This window comes from Halichoeres trimaculatus, unplaced genomic scaffold (assembly GCF_033239565.1).
Source record: "Halichoeres trimaculatus isolate MK-OKI-2021-1 unplaced genomic scaffold, fHalTri1.1 fHalTri1_scaffold_13, whole genome shotgun sequence".
NCBI classification, from domain to species: Eukaryota; Metazoa; Chordata; class Actinopteri; order Labriformes; family Labridae; genus Halichoeres; species Halichoeres trimaculatus.
In genome coordinates, this window is record NW_027437191.1 from 18,812,042 (window position 1) to 18,830,686 (window position 18,645).

General features: G+C 40.3%; 2 protein-coding genes across 4 annotated transcripts; one reads left to right on the plus strand and one right to left on the minus strand.

Annotated features, from left to right (window-relative positions):
• The first annotated feature begins 2,088 nt into the window (after positions 1-2,088).
• Positions 2,089-9,294, plus strand: tmem151ba (transmembrane protein 151Ba). Of its 2 annotated transcripts, none has more exons than XM_074684684.1 (2): positions 2,089-2,647; positions 5,216-9,294. In XM_074684684.1, exons 1-2 carry the CDS (start codon positions 2,561-2,563, stop codon positions 6,653-6,655), a joined length of 1,527 nt encoding a protein of 508 aa, XP_074540785.1. In that variant the 5' UTR covers positions 2,089-2,560; the 3' UTR covers positions 6,656-9,294. The 2 variants fall into 2 exon arrangements, with proteins under 2 accessions (XP_074540785.1, XP_074540784.1); XM_074684683.1 differs by having other exon boundaries at positions 2,090-2,647; positions 5,213-9,294.
• On the minus strand, positions 9,293-18,219 carry drc5 (dynein regulatory complex subunit 5). Of its 2 annotated transcripts, XM_074684686.1 has the most exons (8): positions 17,845-18,219; positions 17,559-17,645; positions 16,133-16,377; positions 14,106-14,237; positions 13,653-13,814; positions 13,012-13,580; positions 11,954-12,403; positions 9,293-10,870 (listed from the first exon to the last, which is right to left on the minus strand). In XM_074684686.1, the coding sequence occupies exons 5-8, from the start codon at positions 13,747-13,749 to the stop codon at positions 10,700-10,702; spliced, it is 1,287 nt and encodes a 428-aa protein (XP_074540787.1). In that variant the 5' UTR covers positions 13,750-13,814; positions 14,106-14,237; positions 16,133-16,377; positions 17,559-17,645; positions 17,845-18,219; the 3' UTR covers positions 9,293-10,699. The 2 variants fall into 2 exon arrangements, with proteins under 2 accessions (XP_074540787.1, XP_074540786.1); XM_074684685.1 differs by lacking the exon at positions 17,559-17,645.
• Between the last annotated feature and the right edge of the window lie 426 nt (positions 18,220-18,645).

The following is an 18,645-nucleotide window of genomic DNA, read 5'->3' on the forward strand; positions in this document are numbered from 1 at the left end:
TATCAACCCAAGGGATCTTTGACATTTTATCAGTAAGTGCAATGCAAGCCAACAGTGAGGGTGGATTGACAGTCCCAGGAAGCACTCTTTTGGCTTTAGATCTTACAGTGGGTGAAAATGAAGACGGGTTGTGGATTTTATTCATAGTTCAGGCAAGCCCCTTGGCTCTGAGAAAAAAAAAAACATAATACAAGTCCACTTTAAATTTTGATGATGATGTTTTAATCCTAAGGATTTTTTGGCTCTTTAGACCTCTCAGAAGAGGACAAAAAAACTTAATATCATTGTTGTTGATGCTTGTCATAGTATAGTCATCAGAGGGCTCGCTGAAACTGCAGCTGTTCTACAAGAAACAGCCAGAGTCACCATGAATGTATTCTTAAATATAAAAGGGGCAGTCAAAGTTAAAAAATTTTTTTTAGAGATGCCAAGAGCCACCATCTGTGTTTTCATGTCATCTTCTGTTATGCTCACTTACACAATTTTAATCCAGCAGTCCAGTCTGATGTCCATACAGTGGGACAGGATGAATAAGGGCCTGAATACCACATGGAAGAGGCTTCTTTCTGATTACAGAGAAACAAATAAAATAACTACATGAAATGCATTCTTCACCATCTTACAATGTAATTCTTGGGTTTTATATGCGAATGCTCTGATTTACTAACCTTAATCATCCTCCTTTTTGCATGGTAATAAAAAGAAAATGTAGTCCATTGTCTGTTAGCAGGTTTCACTACCAAGACCCGGGGCAGCAGACAGCGCTCAGTGAGTTGTCTTATGTGAAAAAAGGTTTGAATCCTTTTGTAAATTCAATATGATTTGGTAAGATCTAACGAACAATTGTAAGATGGAGCCCTACAGATATTAGCTTAGAAAAAAAGAGTCTGGCTAGTAAACTCAAACTATTGTGGGCTTCTTAGTTGAACAGAACTAAGGGCTAAAAAAGTTAAAGTCTATATGAGCTATTTTGTGGCATAGTATCAACCAAAACATGAACGTCACAAAATTATAAAACATAGTTGGTTTAGTGCTTAGAGCAGCTGTGATGAGTATTAAATTTGCTACAGACTGAAATCAGTTTTGATGCCACTATATTATAACCTTGCAGAGCAGACGGACCGGCCTGATTCAGTTTCTGAACTCCTGCAGGTCCATCTTGCCAGGCTCCAATGACCAACAATTTCACTAAATTCTAACCGGCCCAATCAGGGAAGAGAGGCGGGAGCTGTGGGAGCAGACGTGACGTCAGCAGACTTTTGTACTTGTCAGTGTTCCTTTGATTCTTAAGTTAAATTTATAAAAACAGAAGCTGTCGTCTATCGCCTTTTTCACAGCTGTTTCTCGTGATTCAGTAGTCGTTCATCTATTGTTTCTTAGGAGCATCGGCTCACATAAGCTAAGTCATACCGTGGCTTGATGTGGATTGGTCCGTGGTGAGTGTGTTAATCAGAACAGTGCAGATTTTTTTTAAAGTCCCGCCTCTGAAAACAAATCAGAAGAGCTGCTACCCAGATGGACTGGGGAAATAGGGTTAGGGTTAGGGTTAGGGTTAGAAATATTTCTGTGGCGGATATATAAAACTGTCCGTCTGGCGTGTCAGGTTAACTATATTACCCCCCAAAGCAAACAAGGACAAACCTGATTATCTAAATAAGGTAATTTTTAATGAATAAAACCACTGTCAGGGGTAGGTGTCAGATAAAGTGATTAAAACCAAGGGGCCAGAATGTGCCCTTTGCCACATGACACATTTGTTTAAGGAAGGCAGATGAGATTGTTTGTTGAACCCACTGGTACAAAAACAGGAAAAAGCAAGCACAAAATTAGGTAATGCACTGTCCACGGGGGGTGCCAAAGTCAACATGAGCTGGAAGTTCTGTACGGGAGCTTTAAATAACTGAAACTTAAAAAAAAAAAAAAACCTTTTGACACCACATGAGAAAACACGTTTTTATTATCATTATCATAACTGGCCCATGAAGACAAAGTCAATGAGATGCAAAAGGATGGGTCTCTCTCGCACTTCCTCTGTGTCCTGCAGGGATTTATTTGTACAGGAGTGTGTGCGTTGCAAGGTGGGTGTGTGTGGGTGGGTGTGAGTTATTTACTTGGTGGTGTTGGTGCTGGTTGCTCACACGTGCCGCTGCCTGTTGTCTTTGTCCTGATCCACAGCTTCACTGGCTGCCATGAGCGCTGCCCACTGGGAGAGGAGCTGACTGACTGACGCCTTTGCTTTTTACTCATCCATAGCTCCCTTGCAGCCATCATCATCATCATCATCATCATCACTATCATCTATCCGTTGTACCGCAGGAGGAGACTCAGCCTGTTTTGTGCTATTGACCGGATTACCGTAGGCGATCTGCTCAGCGACGTCTGTTCACCTGGGGAAGCCGGGATGAAGCATCTTTTCAGGGCTTCCATTTGGGCTCCGGCCGGGCTGCTTTGTTTTGGATGACGCACAGAGGGTTCCTCGTTGTCTTTATGCTGCACCCTCATTTGGAAAACCCCCATCCCATCCGGAGATCCATGCCCCGGTTCCTGTGCCGTTATCATCATGTCCCCAGCATCGGCTGCCACCGCTAGTGAAAGCAGCACCACCACCGTGCCCGAAGAAGAGGAGCCGGAGAGCCCCAGAGAGGAGGTGAGGACGCATTGTTTGCAGTTTTCTGGCTAATTTCCTGCAGTCACCCTGTAATTGGTGTGCCATATTTCAGTGATATCAATCCCTATAATCTTTTTGTTGCAAACAGATTTCAGAGATTAGAGCGCCACGGGGGCAATGTGCACCAAGAGGTTGGGAATTAAACCTGTTTAGTATGCGATTAAAACTGAATTTATTACAATAATATGCGGAATAAATGTGAAAAAGTGAGCGTTCGAGCGCGCACCCGAGAGTGTGAACGGGCATGAGTCTACTTCTGTTTGTCTCCTCTAAAGACAAGTGGTTTCCAAAATGGGGTTCAGGGACATCTTTTGGGTCCAGAAAAGCAGCCATATACATCTTAAGGGAATGAAAAAGTCTTTTTGGTTATTTTTAATTATTTTCCACTAAATTTTTCAAAAGAAAGTCTGCATTTTTTTTTTTTTTACCTTTCATAAAAATAACCTTTGCTGAAACTGAATTAGTCATCCCTCTGAGTGAAATATGAGAGCTCATCAGAAGGATTTTTGTCCTCTTCTTTACCACTAATATGCCAGACAAGCTGCATATCCATTATACAAGAGGGTTTTTATATAACCTGGTCTTATTATGTCAAGAGAAAGTGTTCATGAGTGTGAGAGGCACTTAGCTCAAGGCGCCTCATGAATTGTGAAGCTTCTCCAGCATTGGGATATCTTACTAAAACCCTTGCTCCCTGTAATACTGTTTTCAACTCACCTGTACTGTATACATCATGAGGAAAAAAACAACAACTATTTATTCATTTTAGCATCAGTCAGACTTTTATAGCCTGCAAATGATTTTTCAACCATGGTTGTTAAATGCAGATAAGAAAGCTTCAGTGAAGAAGCAGCTGGTTGTCGTCATTTGATGACATGATAAAGCAGCAATGAACACTTGGGAAAAAAAGAAGTAAAAAAATAACTATTGTAAAAATCTACATGATGTAAATCAAGTAGAAATCATGTGAGTAGGCAGTTGTATATAAATTGTGTTTGACTTGTTTTTATTTAACTACTTGTACTTCATTTAATACTACTGGAAAAGCTGACACATTTACAGTTTTCCAACTTCTTGTTTATACCTTTTTTAGTTTTCCCAAATGACAAGTAATCTGAATTTACTTCATTACTCAATTCAGGTTCAAATCGATGCGCAAATTAGCATTGTATAAGATATAATGTTGGAGTTTTAGGTGCTGTGTCTTCAATTTCACACAGTTTTTCCTTATATCAAAATGCCCTGCTTCAATTTTCTTTTTCCAATTTAAACTTAGCAGTAAAACCTAACCTGAGCCACAAAAGTATGTCATGCTGTATTGATTATAGTGGTAGAGCATTTACATGATGCAGTTTAGTAAATCTGCACTTGGTTCATTTCAATGAGGGATTTCAATGCTAATCCCTACGCCCTGCAGGGTGTAGCCTTGAGTTGATGAGGGACTTGGGGACCCTGTGACCAAGGTGCTGCAGATAATTATGGAGCGTGAACATCTATTATTTATGCTCATGTGTCAGTCAAACAGCACACATGAGCTGACACACTGAATTTAATACATGTATGCAGGGATCCTGTCGTTTTAATGTTGTGGCCAGTCGTGTGCAGAGCCTGTCGTAAAAAAACAAAAAGGATTGCTTTTTGTCATGAAGGGAGTCTGTGCTGCTATACTACAGTCTCAAATGGTTTATGCATGTGTACTGTAAACCCTACCCTGGTGCAATGTCTCTTATGCTAATTTTCTGAATGAATTTTCTTATAATAAATCCTTTCGGGTGCTTCTGGATATGTGCCAGGTGTATGTGGCAGCTCTCCTAAAAGGCGTGACTAGCTCTTCATGCAGTAGCTCAGGCTCTCTGTGCCCTGCGGTGACAAAGGATGGCACCAGCTTTAAGCTGCCAGAGTCAAATGACTACTTTTTTCTGGCTGGCTTGACATTAAATGTGAAAGAAACCCCTCAGCTTATATCTGTTCTTGTACTGTTCTTATCCTGGTTGTCACATTTATATAAAAACCTGCACTAAAGCCACGTGAACACCTACACACTCAGATAATAATGCTCCTTACTGAAAACAGGTATTATACTTCCTGCACTCTTTGTGCTGATCACAGATTTTATTGAATTTGAGTCATAAGAGTTGAGTCTTTTGATTATAACAAGAACAGACCAGGACATGAGAAATTGGCTCACAGCTCATGCATAAACTACACAGAAGCACTTACAACGTAGAATATTTCCCTCAATATTTTATATGCATGAGCCAGGGCATTTTAAGTTTTTAACTTTAAACCTAACAGAGATTTAGGTCACACTTATGTTTATCAGTAAAACTCAAGCTTTAAATTTGGTCATGTAACAGTTAATATTACAGACTACCTTAGGTTTAGGGCAGTTATCGCGTGAGAACTTTATGCCAGGATACAGTATAGTGTCCTGTCCAAAGATGGAATGTGACATGTATAGTAAATGTTTGAAGACTTTCTTGTAGAAGAACATGCACATCGTGGTTTGGCTGACTTATAACTTTAATCTCATTGTCTTTGCAGCAGCAACCCCAGAAACAATCCTTATCCAAATCCTTGTGTCAGGAGACTCACTGGAAATGCCTGCTGCTGTCCCTGCTGATGTACGGCTGCGTCGGGGTGATGGCCTGGTGCCAGGTAACCAAGGTCACTCGCCTCTCATTCGACAGTGCTTACAAGGGAAAGTCAATGATGTACCACGACAGCCCCTGCTCCAACGGCTACATCTACATCCCCTTGGCCTTCCTGGTCATGCTCTACGTGGTCTACCTGGTGGAGTGTTGGCACTGCTACACAAGGAACGAGCTGCAGTACAAGGTAGACGTGGAAAGTGTGGCAGAGCGCATCCAAAGAATGCAGCAGGCTACACCCTGCATCTGGTGGAAGGCCATCAGCTACCATTATGTCAGGAGGACGCGGCAGGTGACACGGTACCGCAACGGGGATGCTTACACCACCACACAGGTGTACCATGAGCGGGTCAACACCCATGTGGCGGAGGCAGAGTTTGACTACGGGAACTGTGGGGTCAAAGACATCTCGAAGAACCTGCAGGGTCTGGAGGGGTTCCCCATAACTAGGCTGAGGTTCACCAAGTGCTTTAGCTTTGCTAACGTGGAGTCAGAGAACTCCTACCTGACCCAGCGAGCACGCTTCTTCACAGAGAATGAGGGCTTGGATGACTACATGGAGGCTCGAGAGGGGATGCACCTGAAGAATGTAGACTTTAAGGAGTACATGATTGCCTTTTCTGACCCCGATCACCTCCCCTGGTATGCACTGAACTCCACTTTCTGGTCGGCTGCAGCTTTTACCCTCTCCTGGCCTTTGCGGGTACTGGCAGAGTATCGCACAGCCTGTGTACACTACCATGTAGAAAAGCTGTTTGGCTTTGATTATGTGCCAGCAACACCTTCTGAGGAGCGGCCATATTGCAGACACATCCCCAGAGTCAACACGATTGACAGCACAGAGCTGGAGTGGCACATCCGCTCCAACCAGCAGCTGGTGCCCAGTTACTCTGAGGCGGTGCTCATGGACCTGGCCCAGCTCTCTGGGAGCTGCAACAGCTACTCTGTATGTGGAGGCTATGGCAGCTACAGGCAGAACTGTGACCGCTGCCACAGAACCATCAGCAGCTCTTCCATCTTCTCTCGGAGTGCTCTAAGCATCTGCAACACAGGGAGTCCTCGCATCCCCTTCAGTGCCAGCCGCTTCTCGCTGGGTCGGCTGTACGGCTCCAGGCGGAGCTGCATGTGGAGGAGCAGCGGGAGTTTGAATGAGCGGTCCTGCCCCACAGAGAGCACGCGCTGTCTGTCAGGAAATCAGAGCAACGAGGAGAACCCTCCAGCCTACCAAGATGCGCTGTACTTCCCTGTTCTCATTGTACACCGCAATGAAGGCTGTCTAAACCACGACCACCGCGCCCTGCACAGAAACGGCTCCTGTGTGGAGACGTCTCTATGACCCACAGCTGCCAGACTTCACTGAGCAAGGAATACAATGATTGGGTTGGGCTCACACTGACTTCTGCTTTTTCCTTCCACACGCAAGGAGTTGTTAAAGTTTTAAAAGATGCTGTCGCCTCGAACCAACAGGAACAAAGTAAATCTGGGAAATTCCTTACAGTACGATCAGGAAAAAAATGACGCTACTGATAAAACTATTTAAGATCAAATGCAGCCTTCGAAGGACAAATGGTCAAAAATCAATGTACAGTCTGCAAAATTAATGTGGACATGGGTAAAATAACCAAAAGGATCACATCCTACTGTAAATGCCACATTTGTAGATCTTAGTCACAGACCATTTACAAGGATGTGAGCGATGCATAATAGTGTTTGATGCCAGATAAGAGTCTTGACTCAGCGGTAGCCTCAAAGGAGAATGATTCATGGAAATGACTGGGGACAGCCTCCTTTTCGAAGCAGCTAAATGGTTTTATCCGGTCTCATGGTTCTCATAAAGCAAAGTAGATTCCAAAAACTAAAATCTGAAATATCTGCATGGAAAAAGTTTTTGATATCACCTTACTTAAATCTGCTAAAGCTCCTGGAATTCATACAAAAAGAAATACATTTCCATGAAATGGAAATAAATGTCTGCTGCAGCTGCTGAAATATCAAGTTAACAGAAATCAGCTTGGTTGCGGTGACATTATACTTCCTGGCTTACTAAATATAGCAACACAGTCAATGAATAATTTAGTACCTGGTGGGCTAAAGGACACGAGAGCTTCAAACTGGATCAACAACACTTCCTAATCTGTTTCTTAATCACTATAGACCCTTAATACTGTGCAACCAGCAATTAAAAATCATTAACATCTCAATAAATGGCAAATTTATCTGGTTTAAAACTCAAAGACGGATCTAATTTCACATTTGGCAATAGCTGTATTCAGCCTACCTCCTTTTTTAAGTGCCTAGCATTCAGCTCTAACTGACAAGCATAAGCTACTTATAAAGTCATCTCATCCCAACATGTTTCCATTACAGCAATCTTAGTAAACACAGAAGCATATGGTTTACATAGGAGTATCATGCCACATTACCTGTTCTCATCACTGTAAAAAAAAATCATGTTTTAGACTCTGACCTCTTTCTGTTTCTCCCCCATATTATAACACAGCTTATAAGTATAGCCGACTGAAGCTGCTGCTGATGCATATCAGAGAGACAGCCAGAGCTCGCCTTCCTCCATGCTACAAATAGGCAGAGGCCTGGAATAACTACTGATAGTGTCACATTAAATAATATGTTAGGGTTACTTTAAAGAACTAAAAAAAGAAAAAACACTTTCTCTCAAATGAGTGCATGCAGTATCTAAGTCATGGTGAATTTTATATGATTGGAACAAGTGATTGAAATCAGGCATACCAAAAGTTTTTGGAATGATGTAAAAATTAACTTTGAGGATGTCACAATTTAGCTAATTCCAGCTCACTTACATCACATCCTGTCCCTGAATGTGTGTTTCTGAATAGTCCACAATAAATCTCAAAGGGGCAGAGGAGGCACTGATTCAATTTTGGAATATTCAATTAGGCAGAAATTAGTCTTCATCTAATGTGTCCAGCAGCAGAATATCAACCGGCTCTGAATATGAAAACCACTCAAATGTCTGAGAGTAGAAATGTTATATGTTTTTTTGTTGTTAACTTGTCTCCACAATAATGAGCCTGTACAGTAAAATTGGACCAGATAGCCATACTCATACATTCCACATGTGGTGTGAAGTTTGGAGTAATCAGTATAGCAATACAGACAAATGTCAAAGAGAATGACCATGAAAACAACACAGTTTAAGTCAAATTTCATTTTAACTGATTTCACATGTAGCTCAACTATGCAAGCCCCCAGAACTCAGGATGGTATTCAGGAAAGATTCTACCTAAAATAACATCAGAAACATCCGAGTCATCATGTAGACAGTTTATTTCTTAATGCCCCAGTGGTACAAGTTTTACTCATGCATCATTGATTCTTTTTAGATAAAATCAGCTGTCCAACCTAAGTGACACAACATAAATGATCGTCCTAATCCATAGTAGAGAAATAACACAAATAAGAGAGACTGTTTTACTTTACATCTGTTGAAGATGACTAATCCCTACTTGGGGATAGTTTGCACCATGCTACCTATTTCAGTGAAGCAATTTTAAAATCTCTGGGATCTGTTTTGGTCATCGTAATTGTCAAAGAAATGGTTAAGTGATAACACCAAATATAAACTTAAGTGTTAAAAATAATTTAAAGCCGTTCAGCTGTAACTTACTGATTTACTGGCATTATAAGCAACAGCAAGCTAACAGCTGCTGCATATATTAGCCCAGTGTTATTGTAATAGATAAAAGCTTGGCATCAAGCTTCACAACTCTCTTGGGCAAGAACTTTAATGTGTTTTCTGTTAACGTCAAATTAAATGGTTTTACCAGGTAAGTTTTAGTGAAACATGAAGCAGCTCTTTTGTTTTGACTAGACACTGAATAAAACATGGGGAAATGTATTCTTCATTCCAAACTTTTATTAATTTTTTAACAAAGTATGTCTGGTTCTGAATCATGAAGGGCTGGATCATTTCCCAGAATGCAATAGTGGGGGGGGGGGGGGGGGGATCGTGACCTGTTGATGATCCTTGGGCAAACAGCAAAACCATTCTGAATCTTTAAGAAAGAGCCACAAACTGAGGCCTAAAATAGACAATGAAATACACTATCAAGTATACACTTGTTTGATTTTGATCACTTTTTTATGTGAAGTCATCACCATTTCTCATCCATTGTTTGCCAAAAAGCCTCTGAAATGGCCTCACTGTGATATTCATAAATAATCATGTGTAAGAATAGAAAATGTGTTTACCAGTGCCATGTTTACGTAGCAGCAGTGGCAAATTAGGATACAAATGTTGGGTGATCTAAACAGTTCTGAATCTGACTGGAAGAGTCTTAGACATAGAGGACTGTTAGCGTAGAGGCTTTTGTCATACAAAGCACTGAACCCTTTATTATGTGTATGAGGTAGACTAGGCTGTTGTCTTATGTTCTTTTTCACCCATGAATGCTCTGGGCTTTCTCTTTTTCTACTTTGATGATTAACAGACTGTAGGGCAGAAAGGATTTGTACTGTACATAAAAAATAGAGGAAAGGTTAGGATGACTAAAGCAGGGACTTCTTGAACATGAAGATGTTACACAGTGAGTGTGAAAGTTGGAAATGGCAATGCAGTCTGTTTAAAAACGAAGCAAGCAGCAAACGTGCTGCTTTTTATTTACTGCATTGAGTGACTTGCTTCTCTTCAAAGCCATTTTTACATTTTCAAAAAATTTGATACACCCTTTGTTCAACTGAAACCATTTGTGAGATGATGCGACTGATTTAGAATGATGAGCACACACATTCACAACTTGTAAGAAGATTAATGATGAATATTTAAGAGCCTGTGTGTTTTTTAAAAAGCAGATTGCTCTGCATCACACCATCTACACACGAAACTGCTTTGCTGATCTACATATGGCCGATAAGAGCGCTGATCTTGCAAGCTGAATTAATTGAAAATACGACATTGATTACACAAAAATGCTTCTTACCTACTAGTAAAAGTATTACTATATTGTACAACTAAAGTTTTGTGTAAAAGTAAAAAAAAACAAGTCTGTATGTACGCAAACACCAACACAAAGTTGCCTTGATGTAACATGTAGACTGAATACCAAATCTGTGTATGAAAATGGGAAAGGCTCCTCAATAAACTGAAATGCTCACTTAAAAGCTTCTTCATTGTGATTGTTCTTCATTCTTGATTGTTCTTGCTGTAAATAGCCTTATGACTAATATCCTGGGAACTTTTTTATAGTTAAAGTTAAAAAAAAATGTTGCTTTATGACATAACTTACAGTTTGCCAGTTTTTCTCTGAGATCAACTCTACTTATGTCTGAGTGTTAGCACTGCCAAATTAACAAAGGATGCAGGATGAGGATGAGATTTGTTACAAGAAGATGGGGTTGAGGCCTACATGCTTTTACTGGAATTACCACAAAGCTTTTTTTCTGAACTTTTGTTGGTCCAAGCCACCTGGTTGATGAAAGAAATGCTCTGCTCATCCATCTCTGTCAGACGGACATCGCACTCTGTTATGCTGGTGTTGAGAGACATGGCCTCCTGCAGAGCTTTACCCGCATCCTGCAAACACAGGCACACACAAACATGGACACAAGAAGACAAAGAGAGGCAGAGTGAGAGAACAGTCACACACATTCAGCGCTGATGCATACTCCCATATCTAAGACTTCACAGTCATGACAACCTTGAAAAATCAACCCTCTGCAACGACTTCTGCCCACACTTTGCAAAACGCTCTCTCTGAGTTACACCACTATTTCACAGTCGTGTCTGAGTCGAGCATTTTTCCGTTCTGTCTGCACCCGCCAAGGTCGCAGATATTGACTGTACAGCACGGTGCATTTTTCGCTATGTGGGTGAATTTTGATCCTCCACTGTTTATTTCAGTCAGACATACATTGTGCAACAAGAGAGATAAAAACAGATCCTCCTCTCATGGGGGGTGGGGGGCAACAGCCACTTACTCAGCTTTCCATTATTGCATGTTTTCCACACGCATCTATGAATAATTGAAAACATGCATACTTTCAGGCTTTTCTGTCTGCTACTTTCACTGTACCATGTGTTCACAGCGAGCAGCAGCATGCTTTGGGGTAATGAAAGTGCAGTCTTTGACAATGGTCCTTTGGTTTGCTGTGACTTCCTTAATACCACTTTTGACAGAAAACCCCTTGTAGTCTCAAGAATGTTATGAACAACACGTCAGATACGGTGTTGCAATGTTTTTGTTTTTCTGATTTTAAAACAGACGTTATATTCATTGTTGGAGTGTTTTGCTTTGGTTGTTTGGTTTTCATCCTGTTGGGCCTGTCATTCTTCAAGTTTTTGAGTTTGGATCATTTTCTAGGGAGCATATCTTTCATGGCAGTGTTTGATCTGTGACATCAAAGGTGACATGAATTTCAAAATCTGTGTTTTGTCTTCATGAGCTACAAAAGTCAATCAATCAATCGACCATTAATTCTCCAGTTAGTTGCAGCAGATCTGAAATTCACAAACCTTTGATGCTTTTTCTCGCTCTTGAAAGGGTCAGTCTGGATCAGCAGTGTTGATGTTGATGTTGTTTTTATGTTTACCACTACCTCAAGTAAAAGGTGATATTAACAGATCGTCATCATGATTAAAGATAAGCCCTTGACTCACCTGGCCCAGGTTGTTGCAGGACAGATTGATGCAGGTCAGTGTGTTATTTTGAGCTATCACTTTAGCCAGTGCAGTTGCAGTCGGCCCCTCCAACACGTTACCTCCCAGGTGGAGATGGCGAAGGGTGTTGTTGATCAGCAAAGCTTTACCAATAGCCTGACCCCCCTCATCTCCCACACGGTTCAGACGCAGGTTGAGAGATAGAAGAGTAGAGTTCTTGGATAATGCGTGAGCTATAGCTTTAGCTCCGTGGTCTCTGATGTTGTTGACACGCATGTTCAAAGTCTCCAGTTCACTCTGGTTGAGCAGTTTAGCCAATGCCCGGGCTCCTCTGTCCCCGATCTGGTTGTAGGAAAAGTCAAGCTCTCTTAGGGATGGGTGGTTCAAAAGGTGTTTGACCAGGAGGCGGCACTTTTTATCATCAATGTGGCTTTTATGTAGCCTCAGGAGCTGTTAAAGAAGTGTATTGTAAAGATGGGAAAAAGAGAATATGCTGAGAAACACAAATAAAATCTGAATCTATAATACCAAAGAAAAGTAAATAACATTTTTTTACTCTTCATGAACCACTACTTAAATATTTTCTCTGTCTAATATGATACAGTAAACATATTTGGGTTTTATAAGTTGTAAATAGCACTTGGGAAAGCTAACTAAGCATATTTTATTCATTTCAGATGGAATACAAATCTGACCAACTGAAAATTTATTGAGCCTAAATCTAAAACCTCCAAATCTTGCAGAGTTTTCCATATCATGCTGGCACAGACTGGCAGATACATTCTCTGTTCTCATGCAGTGATAAAACAATATGACAAAAATGTTGTGTCATATAGTGACTTATTTAGGCTGCAGCCGAGGGCCCTGTTGTCATTTCTTTGATGTAAATGGAATATGAATGTAATACTTGGATGATGCCTACAAGAGTTTCCTTGTAGTATGACACGGAGGACAGTTAAATAACTGTAAATGATGCTTTATGGAAAGGAAGTCAAACAGGCTGATTTATAGCAAACCAAATTCTTCAGCCACTCAGGCTTCAAAGTGTCAGTATTTACCTTCAGATTCTTGCAGGATGCTAAGGCCTTGGCAAGGGACTCGCAATCTCTGTCAGTCATCTCAAACATCTGCCATTCAAAGTTCATGCCACATTGTTTAACCCTGTATACCAAATGGAGCTCTTCCAGGTTTGTCAGCTTATTAAGTAGGATGTTAAAGTCAAAATGGTCCACAGACAGTCCATCATCCTCGCTTTTGCCCGGGGGGTCTAGAACAAGTTCCTCTTCCTCTGTCTTCGGCTCTCTGATAGGAGGCAAGAGTTGGGAGATGTCGAGCCTCTTGATGTAGTTTTTACACAGTGGTACTACCTGCAAAACTGTATTCTGCTCAGTCATACCAGGGATAAAAAGCTCTATAATATTCTCCAAGTGCCTTTCAAAAAACATTCGCTTCCAGCTGTGGTCGTAACGAGAGATGTCACAAAGGTTCCACCGCTCTTCACAGCATCGTTTCCAGTAGACCCCATCACTGATCAGATTGGCTGTCAGTTCAAGGGGCAGAGCAGTTGACAGACCCTTCTGCACAAAGTCCCTCTGGATGGGTGTCAGCTCTTTGAATATGGGGTTCTCTGTAATAGGTTTAAGTTTTGCATTAAGCTTTAGTTTAAAACAGTGTGCAAATGATGGTTAAAAAAGCATACCTTTAAAGTTTTTTATGATGCTTTGAAGACATAAGTTTGATAAACAAGGCACTATAGCCAGGGTCCAGTCTGGGTCTTCAGCAATGATTCTCCTCATTGTTTTTCTGTCTTCAGCTGGATTGAGCTTTGTCTCGGAAGAAAGGGAAGACGCAGAGGGTATATCTGGAAGATAAATAATAATATTAATTTTTAATGGAGTGTATTAATATGAAAAACGAACGAACAAAAAATCAAACAAACAAACGAACATTTACATAACTCAAAGCTGCGATGTTATCGCCTGTCGACTGTAAAAGTATCAGAAAAAAACTCTCTGCTGGTGTTAGCTTAACTGGCTAAAACTGCTCACAACTTTCTTTGTCATTTTCCTCGGTAACGACGTTGAAAGTTCGTTCGTGTTTCAGCTATATTTAGAGCCCCACTTTCAAAGGTTGATAGTCCATAAATGCCTACCTTCACAGAGCTGGTCTGGCCTTCATTGGTCTCCATGGTAGCAAAAAGCGGCCGCTGAGCTTATACCGAAGCCTGGGAAATCCGAAAACGTAACGCTGCCTCACGGTGTGGCATACTTCCATGATTAAGATGCTGTAGAGAGCCGATATTTCCAGTAGTTATAATTATTACTACTATATTGTGGTTATATCACATAAGTATGTAAGTATGAGTATTTTTGAAAATACAGCTTTAAGAAATCGTAATTTTTGATGTCAAAAAAGTGAGTCGGCAGTACTAAGAGCTAGAATTTCCGACCTTCATGGAATGCAACATAGAACAGGGGAAATTTCCTGACCCAAATTCTTTACATTAGGCAAACGCAGAATTTACCGTACAGTTCAATATTCAAACAGTTTCTGCGTTTTCTAAACAGTAATGAAAATAAATGATTAGAAAATATATTTACACAATACATACATATGCACATGACTATATTTTGACAAATAGCACCGAAACTTATCATGCATATACTTGTTGTATTACCAGGGCAGTTATTCATAAAAATGCACAAGTTTAAAGAAAATGTATAATATAGCAACGTGGATGTTCACATAAACAAAGTTAATCAAAACAAAAAATAGCAATACAATAGAATAAAAGATAAATAAAAAACAAAGATGTAGATCATAAATGGGCTAATAATTAATGGGTATTGCAGCAATAATGAAACCAAAGGAGATAATAAAAGTACATAGATGGGCCTACACATATAAGGAATAAGAAAATACTCCCAATGATATTATTAATTGAAAAGTGACCATTGGTATGAAATTAATAAAGTGATGCTGTTGAAAGAAATATACATAGAACCTTAAGCACCACCACCACAACAAAACAACAATATAACTATAAAAACATATGCAATAAACACATGTGAGTTGAATATCCATTAACTGTTTCCTACTTGTGGAATAAATGAAGTGATAAAACCCACCCAAGAGTGGTGCGGGGAGGCAACAATAGGCCCCAAATTTAGATCTAGACTGGAAACTATTCAATTCCTTAATTATTTTGACAGTTGGACATAAAATGAAACTGCAGCTATGGATACTGAGTATGTTTTTTAGGTCTGTGTGGCATCGGTGTTGCAGCAGGTTGTATGCTGGATCTGCTGCAGAGTTTGGCATGATCATGCTGGGTGCACATATTTGGACTCTAATGCTGACAGATGGACTAGGAATATGGACCATGAGCCTTTTGGATGAAAGCAAGCTGGAGGGAATCCATCCTTCTTGCAAACAACAACACAATGCAGGTACACAGCTATGCAAGCTGTGGGTAGAAATCAGATGGGAAAAATTATGGATGTTGTCAAATAAGATGCCAAAGATGTAAATTCCGGTTATTTTCCCATCCAACAAACAAATCTGCAGAAAATCAAAAGTGAGATCAATTTTGACAACATTTCTTGATTGTTTAGCTTAAACACTGTGCTATTTTTACAAGAATGTTTTGTAATTAATTCACATTATATCTGATTTCTGACCAATCTATATCCTTAGAGCTAAATATAAGCATGTCAGTAGCTGTGCCATCCAAAGAGAGATGCTCTTTTAAAGGGATGGAGATTCAGGCTTTTTCCTGAACTCTTTTTCTCTTTGCATGCAGTGTCACTATACTGCTCTGTGTGGTGAGAGAGTCTCTTAGTCTGACACGGTGAGAGGCGAAACTATCTAAAAAGAATTTATTGTACATGTAAGAGCCGATTAAAGAGGGAGGAGATGACATTTTAATCTGACAATTTAAACTTCTTTGATGTTAGGATCAGAGTAAATTTTCCTTCTACATTTATCTAGCTTACAAACCAAGATTACCAACCCTAAATTGTATGTTTTTGTCCTTTCATCAACTATGAAACATTCTGAACTCTGCAACTTAAGGCAAATATGTAATCATCTAAACAGAAGCATGAACAAACTGTATCAATGTGGAAAACAAAAGAGGGGGAAAGAGCATTAGGGAGACAGAGAGGGTGCTGGGTTTACCGGCATCATAAGGTTGCTCCTAGACTGGAAGAGGGGCAGAGGAATGAGAGGCTCCAACTGTAGCCCTGAGGACAGTCCATCAGTGTCGTCCTCACGTAATATGGCCTGACAGACACACGCTTCCCTCGTACTGCGGCTTTAATGGACTGGCGTGACATTAGCTCAGGAGGCAAACTCGTTGCTGTTCCAGTGCACTCTGGGTAGACTCAGAGTGGGATGAATCACAGGGTTGGGGGTCCCTTAATCTGCAACACACAAGAACTGTTGACATTCGCTGCTCAGCACTGTAAGTCATTGTCTTGTCATGAGGAAGTGTGGCTCAGTTGTCTGAAAGTATTCAGGGCTGATACCTGGATGTGAAGATAAGTTCAGAGGAAGGCTCCGGAAAATACATTCTCCTACAAAAAGCCTTTACTCTCTCGTTTGATTTAAAAAAAAAAATTAATTCAACATGAAACTCAGTGCATAGGTTGACATAAAAAAATCAAACGCTAACTTGGCTTGATTAATTGTAGAATGAGGCTAGAGGTCAAATCTACATTTTGCAAGTTTTAGCAAAAAGTAACTTTCCCAGGCAACCAGAAGCAAATACTCAGTATATGGGCGTTGTATCTTTAAACTGTGCCACTCATTTTGTACAGATAAATATCCCTCAGTTTAAACAGAAATGTAATCAATGTTACAATAACAGCATTTTTTGCAAATATTGCTTCACATACTTTAACATCACTTAAAGAAAATTTCCAATGATAATGTAAAAACTGTTGGTTTACATATCTTAGTTCTTGTAACACATGAAGTTTGAGATGAGATTTAACTTCACAAGAAACTTCAGTGAAACATCACAACATTAACAGTGGCTTAGCCAAATGAGGTGCAACTCTGGTAGCTTACTGCTCAATGAAATTCAGCCATGAAACATCTAACTGTATTTCTGCTGCTACAGGACAAACAGGCAGACTCTTAATACTGGTGATTCTCAGGGTCCCAGGGTGACAGTAAGATGTGAATTAAAGTTGTTTTTCTGTCCTTTTAACATAAAAACATCTCCAATTCTGAAAAATGGCCTATTTTTTTATTTGAAGAAAAAAAATTATAATAGATTTTAGCTGTTTTTGTGTTGCTCTCTAAAGTTTAAGTTGTTTGTCTTAATGAATCTTTTAACTGTGATTCCACCACAGTATCTGTATAGTTATCCAAGGCATTTGAGGAAACTATGAAAGTCTGAATCTTTTAAAGCAACTTCGTTAAACCAGGAATTTAAAGCAGTTTCTCTAAGAACAGGCTAAAACGACTGCAGGATTTAATGTCCGTGCTGCATTACTGAATACCTGCTGGGATTATTATGGTGCATTTGAACTTTCCCTCAGTCCTCGAATGCAGCACAAACAACATCTATTTACAGCAGCAGAACTGTGGACTTCACCTTCTGCCTCAGTGTTGGGGCCACTTCAGTCACTGCTTGAGGAGCTGTTGCATTAGTTGCTAGGTTACACAGTGTGTGTGTTTTCACCTTAAGAAAGGAAACATCAGTTTTACATTTCTGCTGTGAAAATCTAGGTAAGTGAGATTAAATCCAGTAGCTTTCTTTCTTTTGATTCTCTATATAGAATCTTTCCTTGTAGCTTTTCATGACGGTATTTGAAGGGAGACCAAAATGGCATAAGGGACAATAAAGGGTTCAAACCAAAATTACACAAACGGGTTATTACCTAATCATCATGAAGCTGTGTCTTTACATCAGTCAGGAGGACTAAAATGCATTCTTAATTCTGAAGTGTTGCCTGTGGGAGTGATGCTCCTCCTTTTCCTCAGCAGAGCTCCGTGCAGCATGTGTGCAGGGAGAGGCAGCTCCCAGGTGGGCTGGAGGCTGAGGAGAAAACAGGGCATCGCTAAAGGGAACACAAACGGCAACAACATGTTTCAGGAAGAACAGTTTGGTATCATTGTGTTTCAATTTGACTGCTTTGATGAGACTTGATTGGCAGCTTCTAGATTTGTAAATTGAGAGAAATTTACATGAATCAACGATAAAGCATTTTAGGCAAGTCAGCATAATTTTAGTTCCTTAACCACAGCCATCTATCCATCCATCCATCCATCCATCCATCCAGCCATCCATCCATCCATCCATCCATCCATCCATCCATCCATCCATCCATCCATCCATCCATCCATCCATCCATCCATCCATCCATCCGTCCATCCGTCTTTACTGCTTATCCGATTCAAGCTGGAAGGGAACTGGAGCCTATTCCAGCTGTCAATTGGCAGGGCTAGCATGTAGAGGCTGACAACCAACCAAGACATTTCTCTTTTTCAGATTGTGTTTTAACAAAACAATGAGAAAATAAACCTAAAATAAAAAACTTGATCTTGTTTTAAATAAAATTTGATGCATTAGGAGCCAACAGTAGTTTGCAGTTTTACCTCACAGATGAAGTACAGAACTGTTGAAATAAATGTTATTCTCGCTGTCGTTCATGATGACACCACAAGGTGTATTATTATCA

What these genes read in the sequence shown, in the direction of transcription:
- drc5 (XM_074684685.1), bottom strand. Translation starts at nt 13,749, where the DNA reads ATGAGGAGAATCATTGCTGAAGACCCAGACTGGACCCTGGCTATAGTG. An exon ending in CATCCTGCAAGAATCTGAAG is followed by an intron (nt 12,404 to 13,011) that starts GTAAATACTGAC and finishes CTTCTTTAACAG; the next exon opens with CTCCTGAGGCTACATAAAAG. An exon ending in CCTGCAACAACCTGGGCCAG is followed by an intron (nt 10,871 to 11,953) that starts GTGAGTCAAGGG and finishes CTGTGTTTGCAG; the next exon opens with GATGCGGGTAAAGCTCTGCA.
- tmem151ba (XM_074684683.1), top strand. Translation starts at nt 2,561, where the DNA reads ATGTCCCCAGCATCGGCTGCCACCGCTAGTGAAAGCAGCACCACCACC. An exon ending in CGGAGAGCCCCAGAGAGGAG is followed by an intron (nt 2,648 to 5,212) that starts GTGAGGACGCAT and finishes TTGTCTTTGCAG; the next exon opens with CAGCAACCCCAGAAACAATC.